At 47.0% G+C, this 22,024-nt stretch overlaps 1 protein-coding gene across 1 annotated transcript; it reads right to left on the bottom strand.

The window, feature by feature from the left end:
• Positions 1-11,554: 11,554 nt before the first annotated feature.
• On the bottom strand, positions 11,555-21,548 carry LOC139214477 (RNA-binding protein 38-like). The gene is made up of 4 exons (XM_070845347.1): positions 21,039-21,548; positions 18,735-18,858; positions 18,338-18,392; positions 11,555-13,385 (listed from the first exon to the last, which is right to left on the bottom strand). The coding sequence occupies exons 1-4, from the start codon at positions 21,249-21,251 to the stop codon at positions 13,046-13,048; spliced, it is 732 nt and encodes a 243-aa protein (XP_070701448.1). The 5' UTR covers positions 21,252-21,548; the 3' UTR covers positions 11,555-13,045.
• Positions 21,549-22,024: the final 476 nt, after the last annotated feature.

The raw sequence follows: 22,024 nt of genomic DNA, 5'->3' as shown, positions 1-22,024 counted from the left end.
TAACTAGATTTAGTTATTCTGAAACTGCTGACACTGCAGATTAACAGTGAGGAGATGGAGATGAAGTCGTTATTTGGCTTCACTTGTAGTCAGTAAAATAACAGTGAAATTAAAATATTCCACAGTTTTCTTGGGACACCCTGGAACGCCCTGGTCTGTGAGGTGTAAGGTCATTATCAGCTGTGCTAGTGGCAGTTTCCGTTTGTGTCTGTTTGCTGGTCGCTCAGTGGGTCAAGTACTGATTTAAATAGCTCAACAACTATTGGATCAGTTGCCAAGAGACTTCACACAGACATTCATGGCGCCCAGAGGATGAATCCTACCGATTTAGTTGAACTCAGGCTGAACTCACATTTATATTTTTTAGTAAAATATCTACTGGATAGTTTCTCCATGATTTTGCAGCACCAATATCTTAGCGTTAAATGTTGACTTTTCCTCTAGCACCTCCACGAGACGACATTTGTGGTTGTAAGTGAATTATCGTGACGACTATTAGATGGACTGCTATCAAGTTTTGTAGACATTCATGTCTCCCTCAGGACGCATCCTAAAGAGTTTGGTGATTCCCTGACTTCTTCTCTAGCGCCAACAACGGGTCAAAGGCTCAGGTTGGGAATATAAATGATTATGTTCATCAGATCTAGTGAGCAAAGTCGATACCAATCTGGTGACATCTGATGAGATCACAATTAGGGGGCTGAAGATAAGCACGAGGTCTGATTGCTGTCACACCCGAAGACCACAAGCCACTATGACGAGCTGTTAATAATCACGAGGGCAATTGTCAGCCCGTGTTTGCTAAAAGTTTTATCAGCCAGTCTTTTCTAAAAGCTCAAGTCAAGCCAACTCCCTGACCAGCCCTCATCTGAAGATAATAAGTACCCAAAGCTTTTTCTGCTTTTCACCTCTGCCTCAGTAGCAAAGTCCCCTGAGAGCTGGCTTGGGGCCACAAGTGTTTGACCATACGTTGTTAGAATCACCAGGCAAGAAGAGAGATAAGAAAGAGAGCGGTGGGCGGATAAGAGTGTGCCATGTTAGTGTGCTGTTTGTCATTGGCAGTAAATTTGGACAGCAGAGGTCAAAGCTCTTGAAAAATTTGCTTCCCTTTAGAGAGATAAGGGTAGCAGAGCTATGTAGTGGGGACCCGTAACAGGACTATGTTTGGATGTACTTTAATTTCCACACAGATTTTTAAAGCCCCTCAGCATCTCCATGTAGAGGGTAAATTGGAGCACCGGAGACCCCTTGGGTGGCTGTGGGCCCTCAGTCTCCTCCCCGTGGAGTCTCCCCCATGGGGCTGGATGGATAAAAGCCCCTTTTGAAGGGGCTTCCTCCGAGTTGTAGGAGGGCCGCGGGGCGAAGAGGGGACATCACCGGCACTCTGGTTAATAGTCGTCTAAGAGCGAAGGAGCCACAATGAAGAACACTTCTCTCACCACCCACCACTTCTCTGTCATCCTCCCTCCATCCTCCCTCCATCTCTCTTTCGTTTCCTCTGTTATTATCACCCAGATCATTATCAGGCTCACTCTCCCCCTCGCTGCGATGGAGAGGAGGGCCTGCCGCCCACATGGCTTTGGTGAGAGATTTCTAACAGCAGCGCAGGAGGAGCGGGGAGAGAAACGAAGACAAGAGGCCCAATAAAGTCCATCTAAATATAGAGGCAGCAGGGCCTTTTTCCCCGTGTCCTTATAAAGAGCTGCTGGTGGATCCGGGACGATCCTCCTCGCTGCACTGAGAGCTGATCGCTCCCTCCAGGACCGGGAACATAACTGTTGGTGCATGGAAACACACACACACACACACACACACACACACAAACACACAGGGCTGAGTTGTTTTATGAGAGCGAGTGGGAGCTTAGTGAGTTTTTTTTCGTTTTCTTTACACGAGAGGGCAAATTATGTTTGGTGGAACATACTAAAATAGGAGAGGTTTGAGGAAACTCCGAGAAGAAATGATGGGAGAAATGAGTGACGGGGGAAGTTTCTGGCCTGAGAGTTCAAGACAGATTAGGGAAGAAGATAGAAGACAGACAGACGGATTCATGACCAAAAATATCTGGAAGGATGGATTTTACAGTTTAATCTATATAAACACAATCTCCAGTTTCCATCCATCGACGACCTCTTTTTGCTTGTTTACATCTCTAATCCAACCTCAGTCATCGTCATCATGTTTTTCCAAAGAGAGATCTGTCCTCTAAATTAGCGTTCAAACTAGCATCGTGTCTGTGCTGGTTGCCTAGCAACAACAAGACCCAGCCCCCGGCCAAGCCCTTTGTAAAAAACACAAATTGATGTTTCAAACTTAAATTTCTGAATGGATTAAACAAATGTAATATAACATGTTAAAGGTTTTTTTCTGGTATTAAACATATTTCAATGCCGTCAGTCGCAAAAATGGGCTGCAATGTGATTCTTTGGGGCAACTAATGGTCCACTTTTGGTCCACTAAAAGTGCTCGTTTGTGCCACTGACAGATGTTTATTCTAAGTGGGTTCGAAATGACTGTTATTCTGTGTTAGTTTGTCGGATCCAAACTAACCCCAAAACACCAAACACTCGCCGTAACACAAACAAACTAACCGATCAAGGCCGCAGCAACATAAAATTACCATTTTTGTCTATGGAGTCTGGTGGCTTTGAGAAGAGCGGCATACCAGCTGTTTGTGGTTAAACCAGAAGGATCTTCCAGGTCTCTCTCTGTAGGGATCCTTTCCATGATGCTGTCACACACTTAGAATAACAATCTGAGCCTGTCAGTGGATAAAACAAGAACTTTTAGTGGACCGACTTTGATCAGTTGTCCCAAAGGATTACGCTACAGCCATTGCAGCCTGTTGGTGATCTACTGGACCAATTCTAACACTTTTTGTCCTACTGCTAGTCATTTAGACACCTAAATGTAGACAAATGCCAGCGTTATCCCTTGAAGGGTGGACTTCTGAGGTTTTGTTGCCTTTGACAGTGATAGACAAGCTGTTTTCCCCCAATTTACAGTCTTTGTGCTAAACTAGGCTGCCCAGTTTCTTCCTGTAGCCTCATATTTACAGTATGGATGTAGGAAAAAAGTGAATACGCTCCAAAAAAATCAAACTATTTCTTTAAAAATGTCTTTTTTGACCACTTAGTTTCTCAGTTTTCCATCTCTTCCCTGCTCAGAGTGCCGTACTGTGTTTGCAGATGAATAAAACGACGAGTTGAAGCTCTCCACTGTTAAAAAGGGAAAAGACCTTATCAGTTTTAAACAATCAGGCCGCAGTCAGCAGCTTAAAGGTGACCTCTTCACTCAGGACCCCCCCCGCCCATCGCCTCCATGACAAACTAACAAACCCAACAGCTGTGTCATCAATGCAAGTGACTAATGTGACTTACTCTCATATGCCGCACACTGCTGCTGTCAGTCTGAAGTGCAGTTATCAGTGACGGCCTGTTTTCTGCTGTCGTGGTTTGTGACATCAGCAGCTGCTCTCTACCATTAAACGACCACACGTGTTATAAACGGTCGTGCGCTGGTTAACGCGGACCACAGAGAGACGTGTTTCAACAGAAGCGGGTCACTTATCAGCACAGATATAATGTTTGCTGCGCTCTGCATGAAGCAAACAACAGGTCATTTTCGCAGCTGCCCTCGTTTGCCAGCATGACAGCAAAAGTTCAGAAGTCAAACAGGAGGAGGAGAAAAAAAAAAAAGGTTCACTGTGTGTTTTTAACATCCTCTTTTACACCTGTTGCTTACTGTCCCCTGCGGTGTGTGTGTGTGTGTGTGTGTGTGTGTGTGTGTGTGTGTTTGTGGCCACACACACACACACGCTGAACACGCACGCAGAGCAGTTTCACAGTGGATGTGTGAGCTGAGGCCGTGCACCAAAACCAAGCACAGAAAAACCAGAATAACATCACACACACACACACACACACACACACACTGAGCATCAGCACTTGTTACATAAGAGCTCCTCGTCCACACAGACAGCTCCACAGCACAGTCCGACAGAGTCAATGTCAAACTCTGCATGACAGCGAAAATGGGTATAATTCGTGCTTGACCACTCAGTTGTTATGTGTACAGCTGAGGTGGATCGATCAGTGTGTGTGTTCTCTGTGTGTGTGTGTGTGTGTGTGTGTGATGGTGTCAGTTTGTGGTTGTGAAAAGCCCCTCTGAGAGAGGAAGCTCAGCTGTCAGTAGCTGTCAGGCACTGGGCCTCTCCTCCCTCATTCTTTGCTGATCCTGTTGTAGTTAACATCACCCCCCCACCCCACCCCACCACCCCCACCAACCCCCTCCACGAACTCCCTCCCACCCCCTCCGTCTCTCATTTTCTCCCCTCCTCCTCTTTTCTGCCCCCCAACAGTGGCTGTCTGGGTTTGAGGTCGAGGTGGAGGCGTTCATTTGTACAAGCATGTTGGCCAGAGATAAGGAAATGTGGCGGAGGACCAGCCAACCTCCCTCTGGGCTGGACATATTTCAAACACACACACACACACACACACACACACACACACACAGCAAAGGACGTCAGAAATATTGTGGCCAAATATCAAGAAACTGAATCTGTGGTGCTGTATGTGGTGCCGATATTTTAACCTCTAACCCGAAGCCTAACCCTGGATTTACCACTTTTTGCCAACTCACCTCCCCTCTTGTCTCATTGCTCTCTGTCTCACCCCGTGCAGGGTATTACCCATGCTACATTAGCTGCTCACGTGCACGGTGACACAGAACAAACGTCCTCTCTCTGCAAAGCTTGTTCGGGGAAGGGGGGGGGGTGTAATTTCTGTGGGTGCATGCCAGCACTGCCAGACTGGTGTGGCGTGGTGTGAAGTGGACGTGAGGCTGAAAGCGTCTGTGGCGCCTCAGCTCCGCTCGCTGTTGGGGGATGTGGAGTGTTTGGATGGGGGCTGTTGGTGAGAGGAGTGTGTGTGTGCGTGTGTGTGTGTGTGTGTGTGTGTGTGTGAGGGGGGGTGTTGGGGCTTGTGATTACAGCTCAGCTCTGATGGATCTCCCCAGGCTGTGATGGACTGAGACAAACTCAGACCACATTACAGAGCTGGAGACTTGGATGTCTTGGACACAGAGTGAAGACACACGTTTATGAAATAACAAGCACACGTTTTATTTCCCCACTTCTTCAGACTCTTCACTCAAGAGTGCAACCTGCTCCGGCTGTCTTTTTCTGTCTCGCCAGCTAATTAACTAATCTCCACTCCTATTAGCTCTGATAAACTTTGCCACAGGTATCAGTCTGAATGGGGCCATTGCCTCATTATCAGCCGCCCCAGCAGAAGTGCCAGAAGCAGCTGGAGGTGTGAGAGCGGCGTGCAGAGCCATCGGAGCGGCTGATAGGATGCAGGCCTGATGGCGGATGAGCGTCTGTTTCTGCCAGAGCCCCGAAAACTCACACTGATCCAGAAATATCTCCGTCTTTATCACCGCGAGACTCCACAGTCCTGGTAGTCTCCGTCTCTTCCCAGTAACATCTTCACTGACCTACAAATGACAGAATAATCATTTCTCAACACAAAGTCATAAACTCTGATGAATGTTCTAAACATTAGCAGGATGCATTGAATAGATTCATATTCCAGTGGATGTATGACATAAAGTAGGCGTGCTGCTTCCTCATAAGGGAGTAAAAGACAAGTGCATTCTTTGGGTGGTCAGAAAAACTAGCGGTTAAAGGGACATTATGTAACTTTTGACAGAAAGAAAAATAGCACATTTATCTCAGGGGTTTTTAATCCTGCAGTCTTTCTTGGTCTGGTATGAGCAGTGGACTCCGGGAGCTAATGTGAGCTAACATTGCATTGTTGAGTTTGTCCCATTTCTCTACTTGGGCAACTGGGCTGCAGTGTGTTTTAGCATTTAGTGGCCTGCAAGTTACACAGCTTCATTTTGAAGCTGCATCCCCAACTAGGCCGTTGTGCACTTTGCCGTCAAAAACACCAATTTCACAGGGGACAAAGGGACACATTTATGTGACGACTTGACATGTGTCCAGTCTTACTTGCTGAACCAGCTGCACTCATCTGAATGATCAGGTTGCTCTGCTGTTGGAGGCAGCTTTGCGCCCAGTCAAACTGCTTTTAATCCTCACTTCCTCATTTCTCTCAAGCCTATGACCCTTTATAATTTGGCTTGTGGCGTCTGTGAATCGCAGGAGTTGCTGTACATAAACCTCCGACACGTCATCGAGGTAAACGATACCTTCTTTGGCACCATTCCTCACGCTGTGGTGGCATCACGGGCCGGGATCATGGTCACATAACAGCCCAGCGCCGAGCAGGTATCCCAACTGTGTGGAAATTCTTGAATGGTGACTCTGTCAGCTGCTGTTGTTCTGAGCTCCAGTTCCCATGGCTTACAGTTAATCTCTTTTGCCCTACTTCTCCCTAGCTAGTTAATATGTAAACAATGGTAATACACCAAGAAAAACAAAGTGGTATGCAGCAGTGTTTTTGACCTTCAACTAAAGTTTATGACTGATTACCAACTTAGATGGTTTCTCTTAAAGCTGAGGTAGGCAGTTTAGTTTTGGTGTCACTGGATATAATAAACTTTCGGTATGTTGTAATGAAAACTAGACTTCTGCACCTCCTCTTGGCTATTTTAAAGCTTCAGGAAATCTAGTCTGTGGGTCATTGATGGTGTCATTTTGGCCAATCACAAGTAGTCTCAGAGAGAAAGAGCGTTCCTATTGGCTGTTCTACAAACGCAGATGCGTGTGCACGTCCCTTCGGATGAAAGTCTGATTTAATGGTGGAAAGTCCTGCAGAAAAAGTTACTATTCCAGCATTGCAACAACTGTCTACACAGCAAAGCAACACAAACAAAGGAAGACAGGAGTCTAACTTTGCGAAGAAGCCGCTAACTTCATTATGTTGTTATATCTAAATGTGTCGCAGTAGTTTGTTAGCTTGTGTTACGGCTGTAATGTTATTATAAGACCTCTAATAATACATCAATTGCTGCTATACAAAATAAAGGCATCAGTTGAAGCCGCTAACTTCATTTTCTGTATGACCTGCGTGTAAATGTCTGTGTTTATCCAGTGGGAGGGAGGTTGCACAGACAAGGCAGAGCTGCGTTCCCGAGCTTTCAGCCGTCCTGCACCTCATCCTCCTCTTACAGGGACTTTTACTTTTCCCCTCAAGCCACCTGCTGTCTGTCCAAACCAGACTCTCTCCAGACCGGATCGTGTTATCTATCTGGCTTACTGGTGCGGGGAAAGAGCACGGGAAAGAGCACGTGAGGTCTTAGAGGGCTCTTCGCTATCTGACGCCACCACGCCGACACTCTCCAGGCCCACAGACACCCGTGAGGGACTGGACTCTGATAGGGCCAGTCAGGTGTAAGATGCTTGGTTTGGGTTTTAGGGGCCATTTATTAAGGGAGCATTCGTGTGAAATAATGTCACCGCATGGATCATAGCCCATTACAAAAAAAAGGAGCTCATAAAACTGCTGTTTATGACTCACTATGAAGCATTAACCTCCAGAGGAGATTAAACTAGAGAGGCTCCCTGAGTGCTGCCAATGTAATTCTATAGCATTTCATATTTATGTGGCTTGTACTTTAAATGATGACCCACTTTGTTTAGATGTAATTAATCAAGCAGGTGCAATTGCTTAGTGTACACACAGCAAGCATATAGAGCCAAAACAGCCAAACACAACAAGATGAGGCCCAAAGCTTCTATTAACTATTGTGTTTTTGTCTGTTGAGCCTAAAATGATTACTTATGCATGTATAAAATCATTCCAGCCAGCATTTCAGCTGATGTTGGCCATTAACATGTTTGATGTCTAATTTTCGCTCACAATTACCCAGCAAACACCAGGCCTCTGCTTCAATCACAACCAAGTAATGTAAGGTTTAATAAAGCTTTTCTTTTTCATGCTGAGTAATCTGGTGAAAACAATCGGGTCACTTGGTCAAATTTGTCACCAGGAGGCATTGGTGTGGATTTTTTTATTGAAACTGGGGCTTCGACATGACTGGGAGTCAGCTGCCGTCACACAGTGTTGTGTTTGTTCTGTAAAAACACTTCTGAACTTCAATCAGCACGACAAAGATAAAAATAAATACTGACACTAATAAAACTAAACTGAAACAAGCAAACCCAACTGAAACTGAATTATTAACAAAAAATTAATAATCAAATAAAAATAGAAATTAATTTAAAAAAAATTAAATATATATATAATATTAACTCGGGCTCAGGATTGAAGCACAAATGCAACATAATAGTAAAAGTAATATCTTCTAAATCCAAAAATGTCGCTTCACTCAATCACCTGAAATCAAGAGGAAACTTGTTCTGCAGCTCCTCGGTTTGTTAACACATGTTAACCACAGCACCTTTCTGTACATGATACCAACCCAGGCCAAGTCAAACTTGTCTCACATGGTGCTGAGCCGGTGAAAACAAGAGGCATCTTTGCCTGGTTGTGATTAAAGCCTGAGGCAGAGGTCTGATAAGGTGGGACTGTTTTTTTATGATAGTTCTGAGGAATCCAGTGACGTCAGAATTGCACGCCGGAGCGAGAAGCGTGCAGAGAGTGAGATTTGACCGAACCCACTTTGTATGTGCATGTGAAAGAGAGACAGAGAGGGGGAGAGAGAGAGGGAGGGAGAGAGAGAGAGGGAGAGAGGCCGTGTGGTGACTCAGCATAACAAAGTCTGCTGGGCCTGTACGACCTCGTTCATCAAGCTGACACCCGGCTCTGTTTCTGCTCCTCTCCGGTGTGATTCACAAGAAGGAGACAGAGAAAAAGAGGGAGAGAGGGAGAGAGAGGGAGAGAACAGGGGGAGGGGGGGGGACAAGGAAGAAGAGAAAGGAGGAGGGAGAAATGATGGCATGTGAGGAGAAAACAGGACCGAAGAGGGGAAGACAAGAAGAGATGAAAAACAAGCAACAAGCACAAAAAAAAAAAAAAGAAAGAAAGTTGAGTAAATAAATGTGAGAGTGAGATCCCAAACAGAGAAGAGAGGGGTGGGATGGTGTGAGATAAACAGTGACAAAGTGAGGAGGAGAGAGAGGAGGACCAGAGCTGCCTCACCACAGCAACAACACAGCAAACACAGCAACAGCTCGGACATCAATTCTGCCCGACGCAAGTGTGTTTAGAAAATCTGCAGCATGATTCAGCTGTAAAAACGACAACTTGTCCCTCGTGTTGTCGCTCGCCCTAACACCCCCCAGACATGGCTTCCATCGAGATGTGTGCGTGCTGAGCGCTCGGTGTTCACATATGTGGTTCACATCAACACACCTTCACTAAATCTGGAAGAGTTTCACACTCGCTTGACCTGCGAAAACATTTGTTTAATTTCCTCCGTGGGTCTGGAGGAGCTCTGGTGATGTCTTGAAGAAGAGATATTGTGGAGTTTAAAATAAATATCTACCAGGCAGGGCCAATCACATAACAGTTGGGTTATGGGAAATGTAGTTGTATGGTATGTTTGACCAATAAGAGAGGCCTTTAAATCATAGTGTCATCCAGAGCAGCTCTCATTGCCACTCCCCTTTTTGGGGGAAAACAACTTCCCAAAACTTCATCAACAATTTAAACCAATAACACGATGATATGCTGTCTAGTTGGCTGCACCAGGATTAAATACTACATTGCCGATTTTCTCCAGCTCCAAGCTACATGCTAACACTATGTGTTTGTGTGTTAGCCGCTGTGCTGCTAATTAGCCGCTCTGTCAACAACACAGTCAGCTGTGTTTCTTGACCCTTCGCCAGCTTCGCTTATTCAAAGGGCGCAAAGCCAAAAAACAATGTTTCAATTCATTTCTGTTGACTAATGTTAGTGGCACAGATGCTTTTAGTGATAGCACATGCAGGGCAGGACAGCGGCAGCGAGCCTCATCCTCTTTGCAGTATCAAGGAAGCTAATAATTGTATAAAAATTCACAGCCATGTCCAGCAGTTACTGGTTGGAGCTCAGGCTACACTGGTTAATGTAAGCTAAGTTATAGGCTATAGTGGTCAGTTGTCAGGGTACGGTACTGCTATCTAGCATACTATTAGTAGAGCAGGACTGAAAATTGAAATATATCACTGGTAATTTGCTTTTTGCATCAGGTAAATTGTGGAGAATGGAGGGACGTGACTGAAGGTGGATCAAATTAATCTTTTACGTGTATCTTGCACTTTCTAGGCCGAGCTGAGAGGACTTATGTTTGCCTGAACGTCATATCTTCATAAAGTAATTTTATTCAGCTGGTTTTTTGTTTCCCCAAAGAACAGGGCAGGAAGCCAAAGTTCCCAGATGTGCCGATTTGATGTGTTCTGCACTCATGGCACTCACTTAATGGTTGTGAGCATGTTGGCATGGTTATGTTAGCATTTAGCACAGCACAGCCTCACAGAGCTGCTGATACAAACCACTAAATCAGTCAGATTGTATTTGTATGGCACTTTTCATACAAACAAAATGGGCCGCACAATAAAAACAACGCTCCCCGACATCATCCAACAATAAAGCAATAATGATTCTGTAATTAATAAAGTGCTCAATAAAAACAGGAACTGAGGAAACGCTATCATAAATCTCATCCATCTACAAAGAGGAAACAGCAGAGGCAGGAACTCCCAAGCAGTAGATAAAAAAGTAAATGGAGGTTTTATGGCAGGTCTTGTTGTCCCCAAACATAATGGAAGTACAACACTAAATTGTTGGAATAACCCTCTAACAGTCTTGGAAAGAATACAATCAATCATGTGAACTGAAACTTAATGAAATGATAAGTAACATGACAGGTTGCCAACGTAATTAGGTGAAGAATTTCATGAGTAAATGGGGCTTTTATGGACTTCGATCAAAACGAAGCACCACAAAACATCTGCCATATTGTAAATCATCACCGAGGGGATAAATTACACCCTGGGTAAAGACAAAAAAGATAATGGATGTGTTTTTGTTTCCAGCAACCCTTGCCTGTGTTTTGTTCTCGAGGCCTAAGTGGGGTTTAGAAGTGACACATCTTCTAAAGTAGCTGATTTAAGCACAAACATGTAGAGACGCTGCTGGGAAGCAGAACTAGCTGAGCTTGTTTAGCAGAGGGGGGGAAGAAAAAAAAAAAAAAAAAAAAAGAAGCTCTGGGGAACGAGAGCTTAAAGCCTCTTTCTGACAATTTTTTATTTTTTTTCCCCCCTCACACGAAACTCTCTCGGTGAGAAAGAACGAAGGCCCGAGGGAACACCCAGCACCCCTGGCAGGTGGTGGTGTTGTGGCTTGATAAAAGTGTGGGCCTCCTGACCCCATCCCCCCCCCCCCCCCCCCCTCCGCCACCTCGTGCAGGGTCTAAACAGCCGTGATAACAAGCACACGCACATAACTCAACCCTGTCACCCCCACAGAGTTTTCACAGTATCATCGCAGCAGGACGGGTACGTATGTGTTGTTGTGAATACAGTGACGCTGCAGTAACCCTGTAAACACAAATAACTCAAGAGGTGGCGTGTTAAACTCTGGTGACACGAATAAAAGTCCCTCTGTGATGCTCCAGTTTAACAAAGAAGAAGTCAGGAGGCATCTTTAAGTACAAAGTCTTTATTTTTTTTTTGGTATGGCTTCTTTGAAGGGACTGTAAAAGACATTTTTATTGAAAAAAAAAAAAAAAACTAAAGAATTTCTGATGCAACCAGTCAAGGATCTACAAACAAGCGTCTACCATAGTTGCCGTGCACCCGAGCAAATCCTCCGACATGGTGACATATAACAAAATGACACCTGTTGATCTGCAGGTATGCCTCTGCAGGTTAAATGACATCAGTGCCACAACTATAGTCATAGTGACAAATAAAAAAAAAAAAAAAAAAGCTATTTTAACTTAGTAGCTCATATAAATACCTACATATAAATATTGTCAATGTACTTAATGACTGAAAACATTTTAAAATGCTGTACATGAATGTCCTTTTGAGAGCAACAGTGACAATCTCAGTGAGGAAAAAGAAACAAAAAACATAATACACTGGTGTTTGAGCTCAGTGTCAGCTACCTTTCAACGCAGATACGCAGCGCTCCTGGTCCCCATCGGCCACATACTGCATGTGATTATCTACATCCATTTGAAAGCATCTTGACCCAAGGAAGCCAGATTAATGTCACCGACTGCTGAAAGGCCAGTCACAAAGGGCTCTATGCACTTGGTTCTGTTGTGGGGACGGGGCGGCGCTGGAAAAATCAGAAGATTCAAAAAGGATTCTTTTTTTTTTTTATTATTAAGGCCTCTTTAATTAAAAAGAATTAAAAAACGTGTAGTCCTGACATCAGTCTCAAAACAATGGCGCTCCCACTGTCTTATACACTGAAACTTTCCGTTTTGTCCTTGAGGTGAAATCGCTTCTCGTCCTCCCGTGTGAGGCTGAACGTTGGAAGGTTTGTTCGCGGGGGGCCACAGATGGGCGGAGAGGCTGGCTTTAGGGCCTCCCCAGATCACCACCCTGTGGCCCACATCTCCGACTGTCCCTCGGTGTCCTAAAGCAGCAGTGCCCTTCATATCCACACCAGACACTCTGGAGTCAGGAGGGAAGAGATGGTTCATGTCCCAGGCAGCTCTCAAGTCAACAATATGTACCATGGACACACATAACTTCCACTGATTGAGCCAACAACATGATAACATTGATAATAATGGCATACAAACAAACATGGACAACGACATTAATAAAGGACGATAAAAATAATAATAATAATAATAGTAATAATAATAATAAAAATGAAGTGTCAGCTTCTGGAAGCCCTTGGAAGCGACCACATACTTGATGCTGTTTAGCTTCCCAACCTGAACCTCGACAGTCCTCCAACCCCCCCACCCCTCTTACCCTTAACCAACGAGCAAACGGCTCATCCTGATCGTATAGTGCAATAGTCCCTCCCTTTTTCCTGAAAGCCCCTGCTGACGATAGCAGGGTCGCCCTGTAGGGCGTTATGCCATCTTCTGTCCAAAGGTCCACAAACCACCACTCCCTCCTCCTCCTCCTTCCTCCTCCTCCTCCTCCTGTAACGCTCCCCTCACCGGCTCACTGCATGCGGTCCGGCTGGATGTGCTGCTGCGGGGCGTAGTGCAGGAAGGCCGACGCCGGCCCGCCCGCCGAGGGGAGGGTGGGGTGGACCGTGGCCGGAGCTGTGGCGGCGGCGGCCGGACCGGTGGCTGTGGGGCTGGTGGCGTAGCTGTAGCCCAGGAAGCCGGCTGGGGAGGCGGCGTACGGGTACTGCTGCTCAAAGGCTGCCTGGGCGTACTGGGTGTAGGCGGCGTTGTAGTCCAGGTAGGGGCTGGAGCTGACGGAGGTGGAAACCTGAGTGGGCAGCACCAGGCTGGGCTGCACAAAGGCTTGTGGATACATGTACTGCTGGGCCATCCTGCACACAGACAAAGACCAAACGGGAGGGAGGGGGGGGGGTTATTAGATGGACGGACTTAAGCAGCAGAGCAGAGAAATCCCAGGGCCTGGCTTCTATTGTTTACATTACTCCCAGAGAGCGAGCGTGTTGGGAATATAAACTCTCTGTAGGTGTTCTGAACTTGGGAGGACTCTCACGCGGATATCCACTGTTGTTAAAAGACTAAATAGATGAGAGGCAGAGGAGGTTAGGAGGCGAAGGTGACTCAACCCTCTGTCTGTGTCAGTTAGTAAAACCTACTGAACCTGTTAGGTAGGGCCTCCTGAGGTGGACGGGAGGGGAGGGGAGGGGAGGGGAGGAGGGGTGAATGATAGAGTCAGCCGTTACTGGCAGGTTTTCAAGCTCAGGCATCAACAGAGTGTTTTAACAGCTGCTGCGCTTCACTCGCTGAAAAGCACACACACACACACACACACACACACACACACGGGGAAGTGCATGAGGGCTGTGCAGAAGTTGCAGCCTCGTAGTTCTCACTTGGTGTGTAAATCTAAAGCAGACCATCACAGGTGATGCTAGCTGGGGGAGGTGATGGTGGCGGGGGAGCTCATCAGGGCTGGGTGCCAGGCTCCGCTGGGCCTCATGGGACAGCACTCAAATGCAGCTGATTAGAGCTGTGGGGTCTGGGGACTGTGGCGTCTCTCCTCTCTCTGTCTCTGCTTTGCCACTTTATCCACGGAGGAGAGGGAAGGGGAGAGGGCTTCAGGGGTCTATTTTTAGTCAGGGCTTGAAGTATCTCGCCTGGGTTGGTTGTCTACAGGGAGGGATGGTTGTGGCAGAGCGGAGAAACACCCTCCCTCCTCCATTTAAAGGGTGATGTCACTGACTTCTTTTTTTTTTTTACCCTTGATACTACGCTTTAGAGGAAAAACATCCACAGACACACACACACACCCCGAGACAAAGACAAAACCGTCACAACAAATGTCACTCGGACGAAAGCTCTTCAGCTGCATCTCAGTACTGATGAACATCTTCCTTTCATGGACTCTTCAAACTTCCATCTTTGAATGTTATTTCTACAGATTCGGTCCAGGAGAAGAAGAGGATCAGTAATGACACGGCAGACATGAAGTCAACACAGCAAAAGATGGATGCATGCACGGATAGGGATGTCATCACGCTCTCACACCCTCTCCACACTCCCCTCCCCCTCCCTCCCTCCCTCTACCATCCACCCACACACCAGTTACCACTGCAAACCCCAAACCATGCCATAATAGGGAAAGAGTCACACCGCAATCAGCAAAACCTCTTCAGTTCATATCACACAAAAGGGAAAAGATAAAAAGGCACTCCAATCCATCACAGCACACTGCACTGCACTCTCAAGCCATCACTGGCACCTTGGAGAGAGGCTGGCTGAGGGAGGCAGGAGGGGGGGACGCGGGGCGACATTTTCTGTCAGACCCCTCCTCGGGACTAGTCCTGTACTGTGGGCATCTTCTGATCCTCTGCTGGTGCACTGGTCAGCTGGCAGCAGAGGGGTGGATAGGAGGACGGCAGTGATTATTGTCAGCAACAACATTAAGGTGCTTTTGGATAATTAAGTCAAAAACAGGGAGGTGATGAAGAAGCACTCGGGGCACAGAAATGTGTAATCTCACTGTTAAAAATCAAGAACTGCCTGCCCCCTGAAGAAAAAAAAAGCAAAATCCCACCTATGATATGACAATATGAACATAAAAACACAGCTTTAGCAACAAAACCTGGAATAAATTCCCTGTTTTTCCTCCACGGGGAGAAAATCTGACACAGAAACAGTAAACACAAGTTGCAGATTCTCACTGAGGCATCTGGCGAGTGAAGGGGAGGAAAAGTGATGGACACACAACCAGACAACAGTGGCATGTAACCAGCAAGCATAAGCAAATGAATGTAAACCCCCTCCCTCCCTCCCTCCCCCCCGCCCATGAGCGCAATCTACACTTTGCCCTCGCAGTGCTATTGAGCTACTTTACAAAGAGGCATTCACTCTCACACACAGCTTTCAAACATGACCACACATTAATGCTGTGGGGCATATGTGCTTTCACTCGCATCATGTATAATGAGCCTTGCCTGCTCCGTGGCCTCAGTACGTGTGTGTGTGTGTGTGTGTTGCCAGAGGCAGTTCGCCCTGATCTGGGCTTGAAATCAAGGTAAAGACGAATAGAAAGTAATGTTAATAATATGCCTACAGCGAGTTAAGGAGAGACAAAGTGCTGTATTATATCTTTGGTGTGCACACAGAGACGTTAGCTGTAATTTTTTAGCTTCTATTTGGACAGAAAAGAGCGACAGGGACCGAGCTGGGGACAGGGAGGGGGGGTGGTGACACAGAGATGCCAGAAACCAAGTGTATTGTGGGACGGTGGCAGGGGAATGTGGATGACGGCCGGAAGATCACAGGTCAGCTGGTTTTGTGCTGACGGCCGGTCGGTGTGTGTTTGACACAGTGCCACTCTGCAGACGACAGGGCGAGACACTAGAGAGACGCTCTCACCAGAAAACATTTGACGCCCTGCAGCGTTACAACTACAGGCTGAAGTAATAATCATCATCATCATCGTCACCGTCGTGATTATGAAGGCCACTTAATGAGCTAATGTGAAAAATCTGGGTGATATCACACCGAGCTGCTAAATATTTCTACACGATATCACAAATGACCTTCGGCGCATGACTCACTGCAATACGGAGTGCGAAAACAGGCGGGGCGGGCCTGGGTGGGGGAATTAAACAACACCTTGGCATACTTGTAAGAGCACTTGGTATTCCCTCCCTCTTTGATTAAGAGGATTGTGAATATTCTTTGAAAGCAGGAAGGAGAAAAAAAAAAAAAAAAAAGGTGTTTTGTTTGGCACCTGTAGAGGTGTGTTTCCCAGGGAGCACACAGCCTCATTAAGCACTAGTCTCCTGAATACACCTCCAGACACCCTCCCCCCCCTCAATCTCCTCTCAAGCCCTCACCCTCCTCCTCCTCCTCCTCCTCCCTCCCAGTCTCACAGAGGTGTCAGTTTTCAGTGTCTCTATCCGATACGCTGGTAATGGGAGAAATTTAAGTTTAAACCAGAACTGAAAAGGAATAAAAAATAGGGATACGCGTGACGTGGGAAAGAGGAGGTGATGCATGAGAGGAGACGAATCTGCAAGCACACCGACAACTCCTCCCCTCCTCCTCTCCTCCCCATCCCATCAAAACAATGATCCTGGCCTCAGTGACCCCCTCTGGCCCTCAGTCCACAGCCTCTGCTGACCACAGCTATACACACACACACACATAAGTCCAAACCAGAACACCACTACATGCAGCCAGCACGGTTCAAAATCCTACTTCAGGCCTCCCACCATATGTTGCAGAGGGGCTTGGGGGGGGGGAGACGAGAGGCTGAGAGAAAAGCCACTTGTACGCTCTGCATCTTAGGGAGGCCTGCGTCTGTCACCCGCCACACAGAGGAAACTCAGAGGCAGGCGGACAGGTGCTCCGTGCGCCTCTCCACGTCTCTGGGGTGATGGCGGTCATGGGAGATTAAGGGGGTGTAAAAAGGCTGTAATACGAGCCAGCACCTGTCAGGCGAAGGCCTCAAAGCAGTGCTGTGCTCCACATTTCAAACCCTCGGGGTTTTGGTGCCATCCACGTCCACCACAGCAGCAGGAGCACGGACACCAGGAGGGACTTTCCACTGTCCTTCTTAGGGTCTTGGAACATGATGGGACATGTCCCGAGAGGACTCTGTGAGACTTCTGGGTCTGAATAACAAACCTCGGAGGGGGGTATGTCTGACATACACTTCTGGTAACCTTGGAAAAAAAAAAAACACCAAGTCTTCCTTATTATGTCCTTGTCCCTGTGGACTGTCCTGGGATTTCCACGAAGCTCTTAAACACATGTCCTGAGGTCATAAACCGTGTGTACTGATGACTTCAGTGCACATTAATCAGCCAAATGCATTTTCTATTAATCGACTGATTTAGTTCATGAAATGTCAGAAAATAGCTCCAACAGCACAGATTCCCAGAGGGCACGTGAATTTTGCCAAACTTGACTGAAAAACACTTAAATGATTATCAAAAGTGCTGCCTGTTTATTTTCTGGTGATCAGCTCTACCCTGAAACTACTGATTAGTTTCATTCTAGATCATATTTGTTTGTTTCAATTAACGGATTAATCATTTAGCCCGTAAGGTCAGTAAACTGTGACAGATGGTGAACGGCTGGTTTTGTCCGACAGTTTGTGACCAAAAGATCTTTTATTTTCATTAAATGTAGAAAATCTGACCATAAAGAATTGTTTTTTGTTGTTGATCGACTCAAATGATCAACCACTTGTTTCGTCTTACCACAAGACAGAACAGTTGTTTAGAAATTTATATTTCTACAAGCGCTGCGCGTCAAATCCACTTTAGAAAGTTGACTTGTGTATAATGAAGTTCTCTTCTGGTATTTTAATCTTCCAGGAGGTGAAGGATGCATTGAGAGAGTCTGCAGGGGGTGAGGAGAGTCTGCAGGGGGTGAGGAGAGTCATTACTGCGCAGAGATGATCATTAGCTGCTCGGCAGACCGCGGCACCGAGACGCCGTCCGGGCCGTTTCTACAACAACGGAGGCGCTAGTAGGACGCCTCCTCTGTGACGGAGCCCACTCAGGCAGGTACACGAGTCGAGAGGCTCCTGACAGAAGCCAACAAGTGAGTCACACATCCACCTCTGGAATGCTCTCCTATTACCACAGATATGTGAACCATCTCGCAGACCTCCCAGCCCTGCAAAGCTCAAATATGCTAATAGACTTACTTCTGGGGTTGCATGTGGACACAGAAACTGACATGTACTTTCCAGAGGCCCTGTTTGTCAAAGAAAAAGCAGCCTAGCGGCGCCCCGTGGAGTAATACAAGAGAATACAACAAGCGCCCACTCCCGCTCACTTACCCATACTGCCTCTGGAAAAGTGCTGGGTGAATGGGCTGCACTCCGATGGATATGCCTGGAAGATAGGAGGCCGGCTGTCAGACACACACACATTTGCATTTACAGAGGAGGACCAGAGAACAATGCACAGAGGGCATGGAGAGACAGAGGCAGTGCCTGTTTCCAACCTACCACCAACAGAACAACAGTTTCAGATGTGCAATAAACAGCAAAGCATGGATGTGTTTGAATGTTATTCGCTTCGTTAAAATAAAAACTGCTGCTTCTAGACAGCGTGGACCGTCTTACTGAGCCAACCCCGACCCTCCTACGCTCCATCTTACATGCTCATGAGGATGGAAGGTCTATTATTTGGTTTGATGGTTTAACCGAACCTCGATTTCAACCCGTATCTCACCTGTCTGTATGCTGCGAGGTTTGGCGCCCAGGTAGGCCAGGTTGACGTTGGCCTTCCTGCCGTCGATTATGGGGTTGGGGTCCTTGCAGGCTCTCTCTGCTGCTCCTCGGTCTGTCATGGTCACCTGGTGATGTGAAAGAGTCAGACGTGTCAACAAGGCCTCACAGGAACTTTAAGAAAAACCGCTGTCTGGTGCAACAAATAAAGACAAGCGAGGCATCCTCGACTCTCCAACAAAACAAAACCGAAAACGCTTGCAATGCATTTAAAAATAAATAATAAAAATAAAAGGACTTGGTCTGTTGGTTTCATCATAACCCCCCCACCACCACCACAGGCTTTCCGCAGTTAGGATTCTGTTTCTCTGAAGAAGAAGGGAAACTACAAACAAAGCACAATGCTAAGCTTTGAAAACTGCCCACAGCAGCAGTAGGCAGCCACTTGACTGCCACTCAGCCATGGGCAGACGTGCTGAAATATGGATCTGGGAAGAGCAACAAGGAGCTTATCCAATTAGGGACAAAATATTAAGGAGATCGTATTAGCCGGCCCCTCCTCTCTCCCTCATGGCATTAGACGAGCCCTTCTGTTTTGATTGCCACCTTCTGCCAGCTCAGAGGGTTCAGTCACCTCGGTGTGAACGTGGACCGCCGCCACTGCTGCTGCTGCTGCTGCTGCTGGCGTTGTTTAAAGAGGACGACTTTAAAAAGCAGCATGCCTCTTCATAGTGGAAGGATCCGGAACAAAGCCCACTCCAGGGCCCGTGTTGTGAACACACAGGAAGGAGCGAGGCTGTGTTTACACTGCGAAGAGCCTCGCTGTGGAGGGTGGGGTGGGGTTGGGAGGGGGTTTCTACTAATCCACCTCTGAAGTGTGTTTAGAAAAAAGGTGCGCTCAGCTTCGGGGCGCCTTCCCTTCCCTCCCCTTCCCTTCCCTCTCCTCCCCTCCCTGCTGCCAGCTACCTCTCCGACTGGAACGCTCAGAAAACAGAATTAACAGATTGTCTCATGCCGCACAAAACGTGCGTCTCGTCCTGGGGAGGCACCCACATCGGCCTGAGCCTGTTTAACCTGAAACACCAGCTTCACTGTGCAGCTACCAACACGACTCACAGGGCGGCTTTCCTCTCCTCACAGTTAAGGAGCTGATGTGTAAACACAGAGACCAATTGTCTTACAATCCTGCCTTTGGAAATAAACATCCACACATAACAGTTTTCCATTCCTTCTTTGGCCTGATAGTACATTTGTGCTGATGCGTCTCTCCAAGCTTCTGGTAAATATTTGCATTTCTCGTCCAGCTTCTGTTCTTTGTGTCAAAGGGGGAAAGACTGTCATTACCTGCCTGGAACAGGATGAATCACCCATTAGTTTAGATTTAAATTAGACATCACAAGGGTGCCTGGATATTACGTATTTAACCTGACTTAAAGCAACTCCGGGCCAAGGATCAAGCTGTGATTAATGCATCAGTAAACAGTGTTTTCATCCACCTTACACCAGGAGCTGAGATCAGAGTGTGGGCCCAGACTAGGAATGACTCTATGTTGTATGAACTTCAAAGCTTTTCGCACTGCCTGGCCGAGCGTCCGCAGACTCTCAAGAGATGAAGATCAGAGGAGGGAAATTTAGCATTAAATTTGTCGCGTACAAGAGAATTTGTTGAGGCTGGGAGCTCTTTCCCTCGGCGGCCAAGATGATGTGATGTAAATCATGTGCTGCGACTGACCGCTCCGGTCCTTGACAATGGAGGGCAGGGTGTGCAAGGTCAACCTCCCCACTGCTCCAAAATAACCATATAAAGCAAGCAAGAAGTGCAGAGACTGTGTGTGTGTGTGTGTGTCTCTCTCTCTCACACACACACACTTCCAAAGCTATAAGCTGGGGCTGCTCAGGGGTGAGTAAGGGGGGGACTTCACTGGGTGGGATTTAGGGGGGGGGGGTGAACATCAGGCATATGTTGAAATATAATCTTCTTAGTTACCCATCAACTTGTGTGATCCCTCATCCTCATTAAGCTAAAATAACAGCCAGCCAGGCAAAAAAAAAGAAAAGAAAAAAAAAAAAAAAAACAGAGATGCTGTGCAATTATGCGTGTAAGCTTCAGGGGGATTACCTTTGACATGCATCTGAATGATTACATCCAGCAGGTATAACTAATGTGGGTGTTTGGTCTGGTAAAGTTCCCTTATATGATGCAGCAGACGCTAAAACAGGCGTGTGTTGCAGGCTGAGCTGCGAGCGGAAGGTGTTAGAAGTTGTGAATGGGAGTTGCGTGCAGCATATGACCGGTGCGTGTACTCACAAAGCCGTATCCCCTGGATTTGCCGGTCTGCCTGTCCGTTATCACCACAGCCTCGTCAATGTCCCCAAAGGCCTCGAAGTATTTCCTCAGCGAGGCGTCGTTCGTGTGGTAGGGCAGCCCTCCGACAAAGATCTTGGTAAAAGTAGTGTCTTTCTGCAGCGTCGTGGGATGCATGACTTCCAGGGCTCCGTTCATGAACTGATGCAGAAGCATTGGTCAGCCGGAAGGATGACCGCAGGCGCGCTGAGAACTATTTATCTATCTATATATCTATATATCTATATATCTATATATCTATATATATGTGTGTGTGTATATCTACCCCTCGGAGCGTCAACAACGTCCAAACACCAGTGAGAATAAACCTAAAATCTCACTAATTATTCTCCTGCAGCTTCCCTCTCCTGTTGTCCTTCGCTTCAAGTTGCAGCGACCCGATGACAACAGTACTTCACCCTGCAGGGGCTCCTCCGTCTGCAGCAGCCACACCGGTTGCTTCTCAGCCGCTTCTGAGAAAAATGTGCCGGCAGCTTTTATACCCCCTCCGCCGCGGCCACGCCCACACGCACCCGCCGGCCAATCAGAGCGCTCGCTGCGTGCCAACGTCGCCTCCCATTGGTCCGCCTCCCCCGTCGGCGCCGCTGCACCTGCTTTTGTCCTTTTGCCACACAAAGAAAAAAAAAAAAAGGGCCGTACAGTAGAGGAGGAAAGCGCGGCTCTGCCTGCCACATGGTGCTTTGTCCCGCTGTGACGAGGAAGTGATTGTCCCAAGCTTCTGGCCTGAGAAAAAAAAAAAATAATAAAGTAATAAAACCACCATTGGCAGACATGAAACGTGCAGAAGTGGGAATTCACTTTGTAATCATGACATGGCACATAGAGCAGAGGGCACACACACACACACACACACACACACACACACAGAGGCATTAATAAAGTTGTTGCTTGGAAACCACAGACATTCAAATAAATACACAAATACACCC

Source organism: Pempheris klunzingeri, chromosome 2 (genome assembly GCF_042242105.1).
Source record: "Pempheris klunzingeri isolate RE-2024b chromosome 2, fPemKlu1.hap1, whole genome shotgun sequence".
Lineage (NCBI taxonomy): Eukaryota > Metazoa > Chordata > Actinopteri > Acropomatiformes > Pempheridae > Pempheris > Pempheris klunzingeri.
The sequence above is the reverse complement of the archived record's forward strand: the minus strand, read 5'-3'. Positions and strand labels throughout refer to the sequence as shown.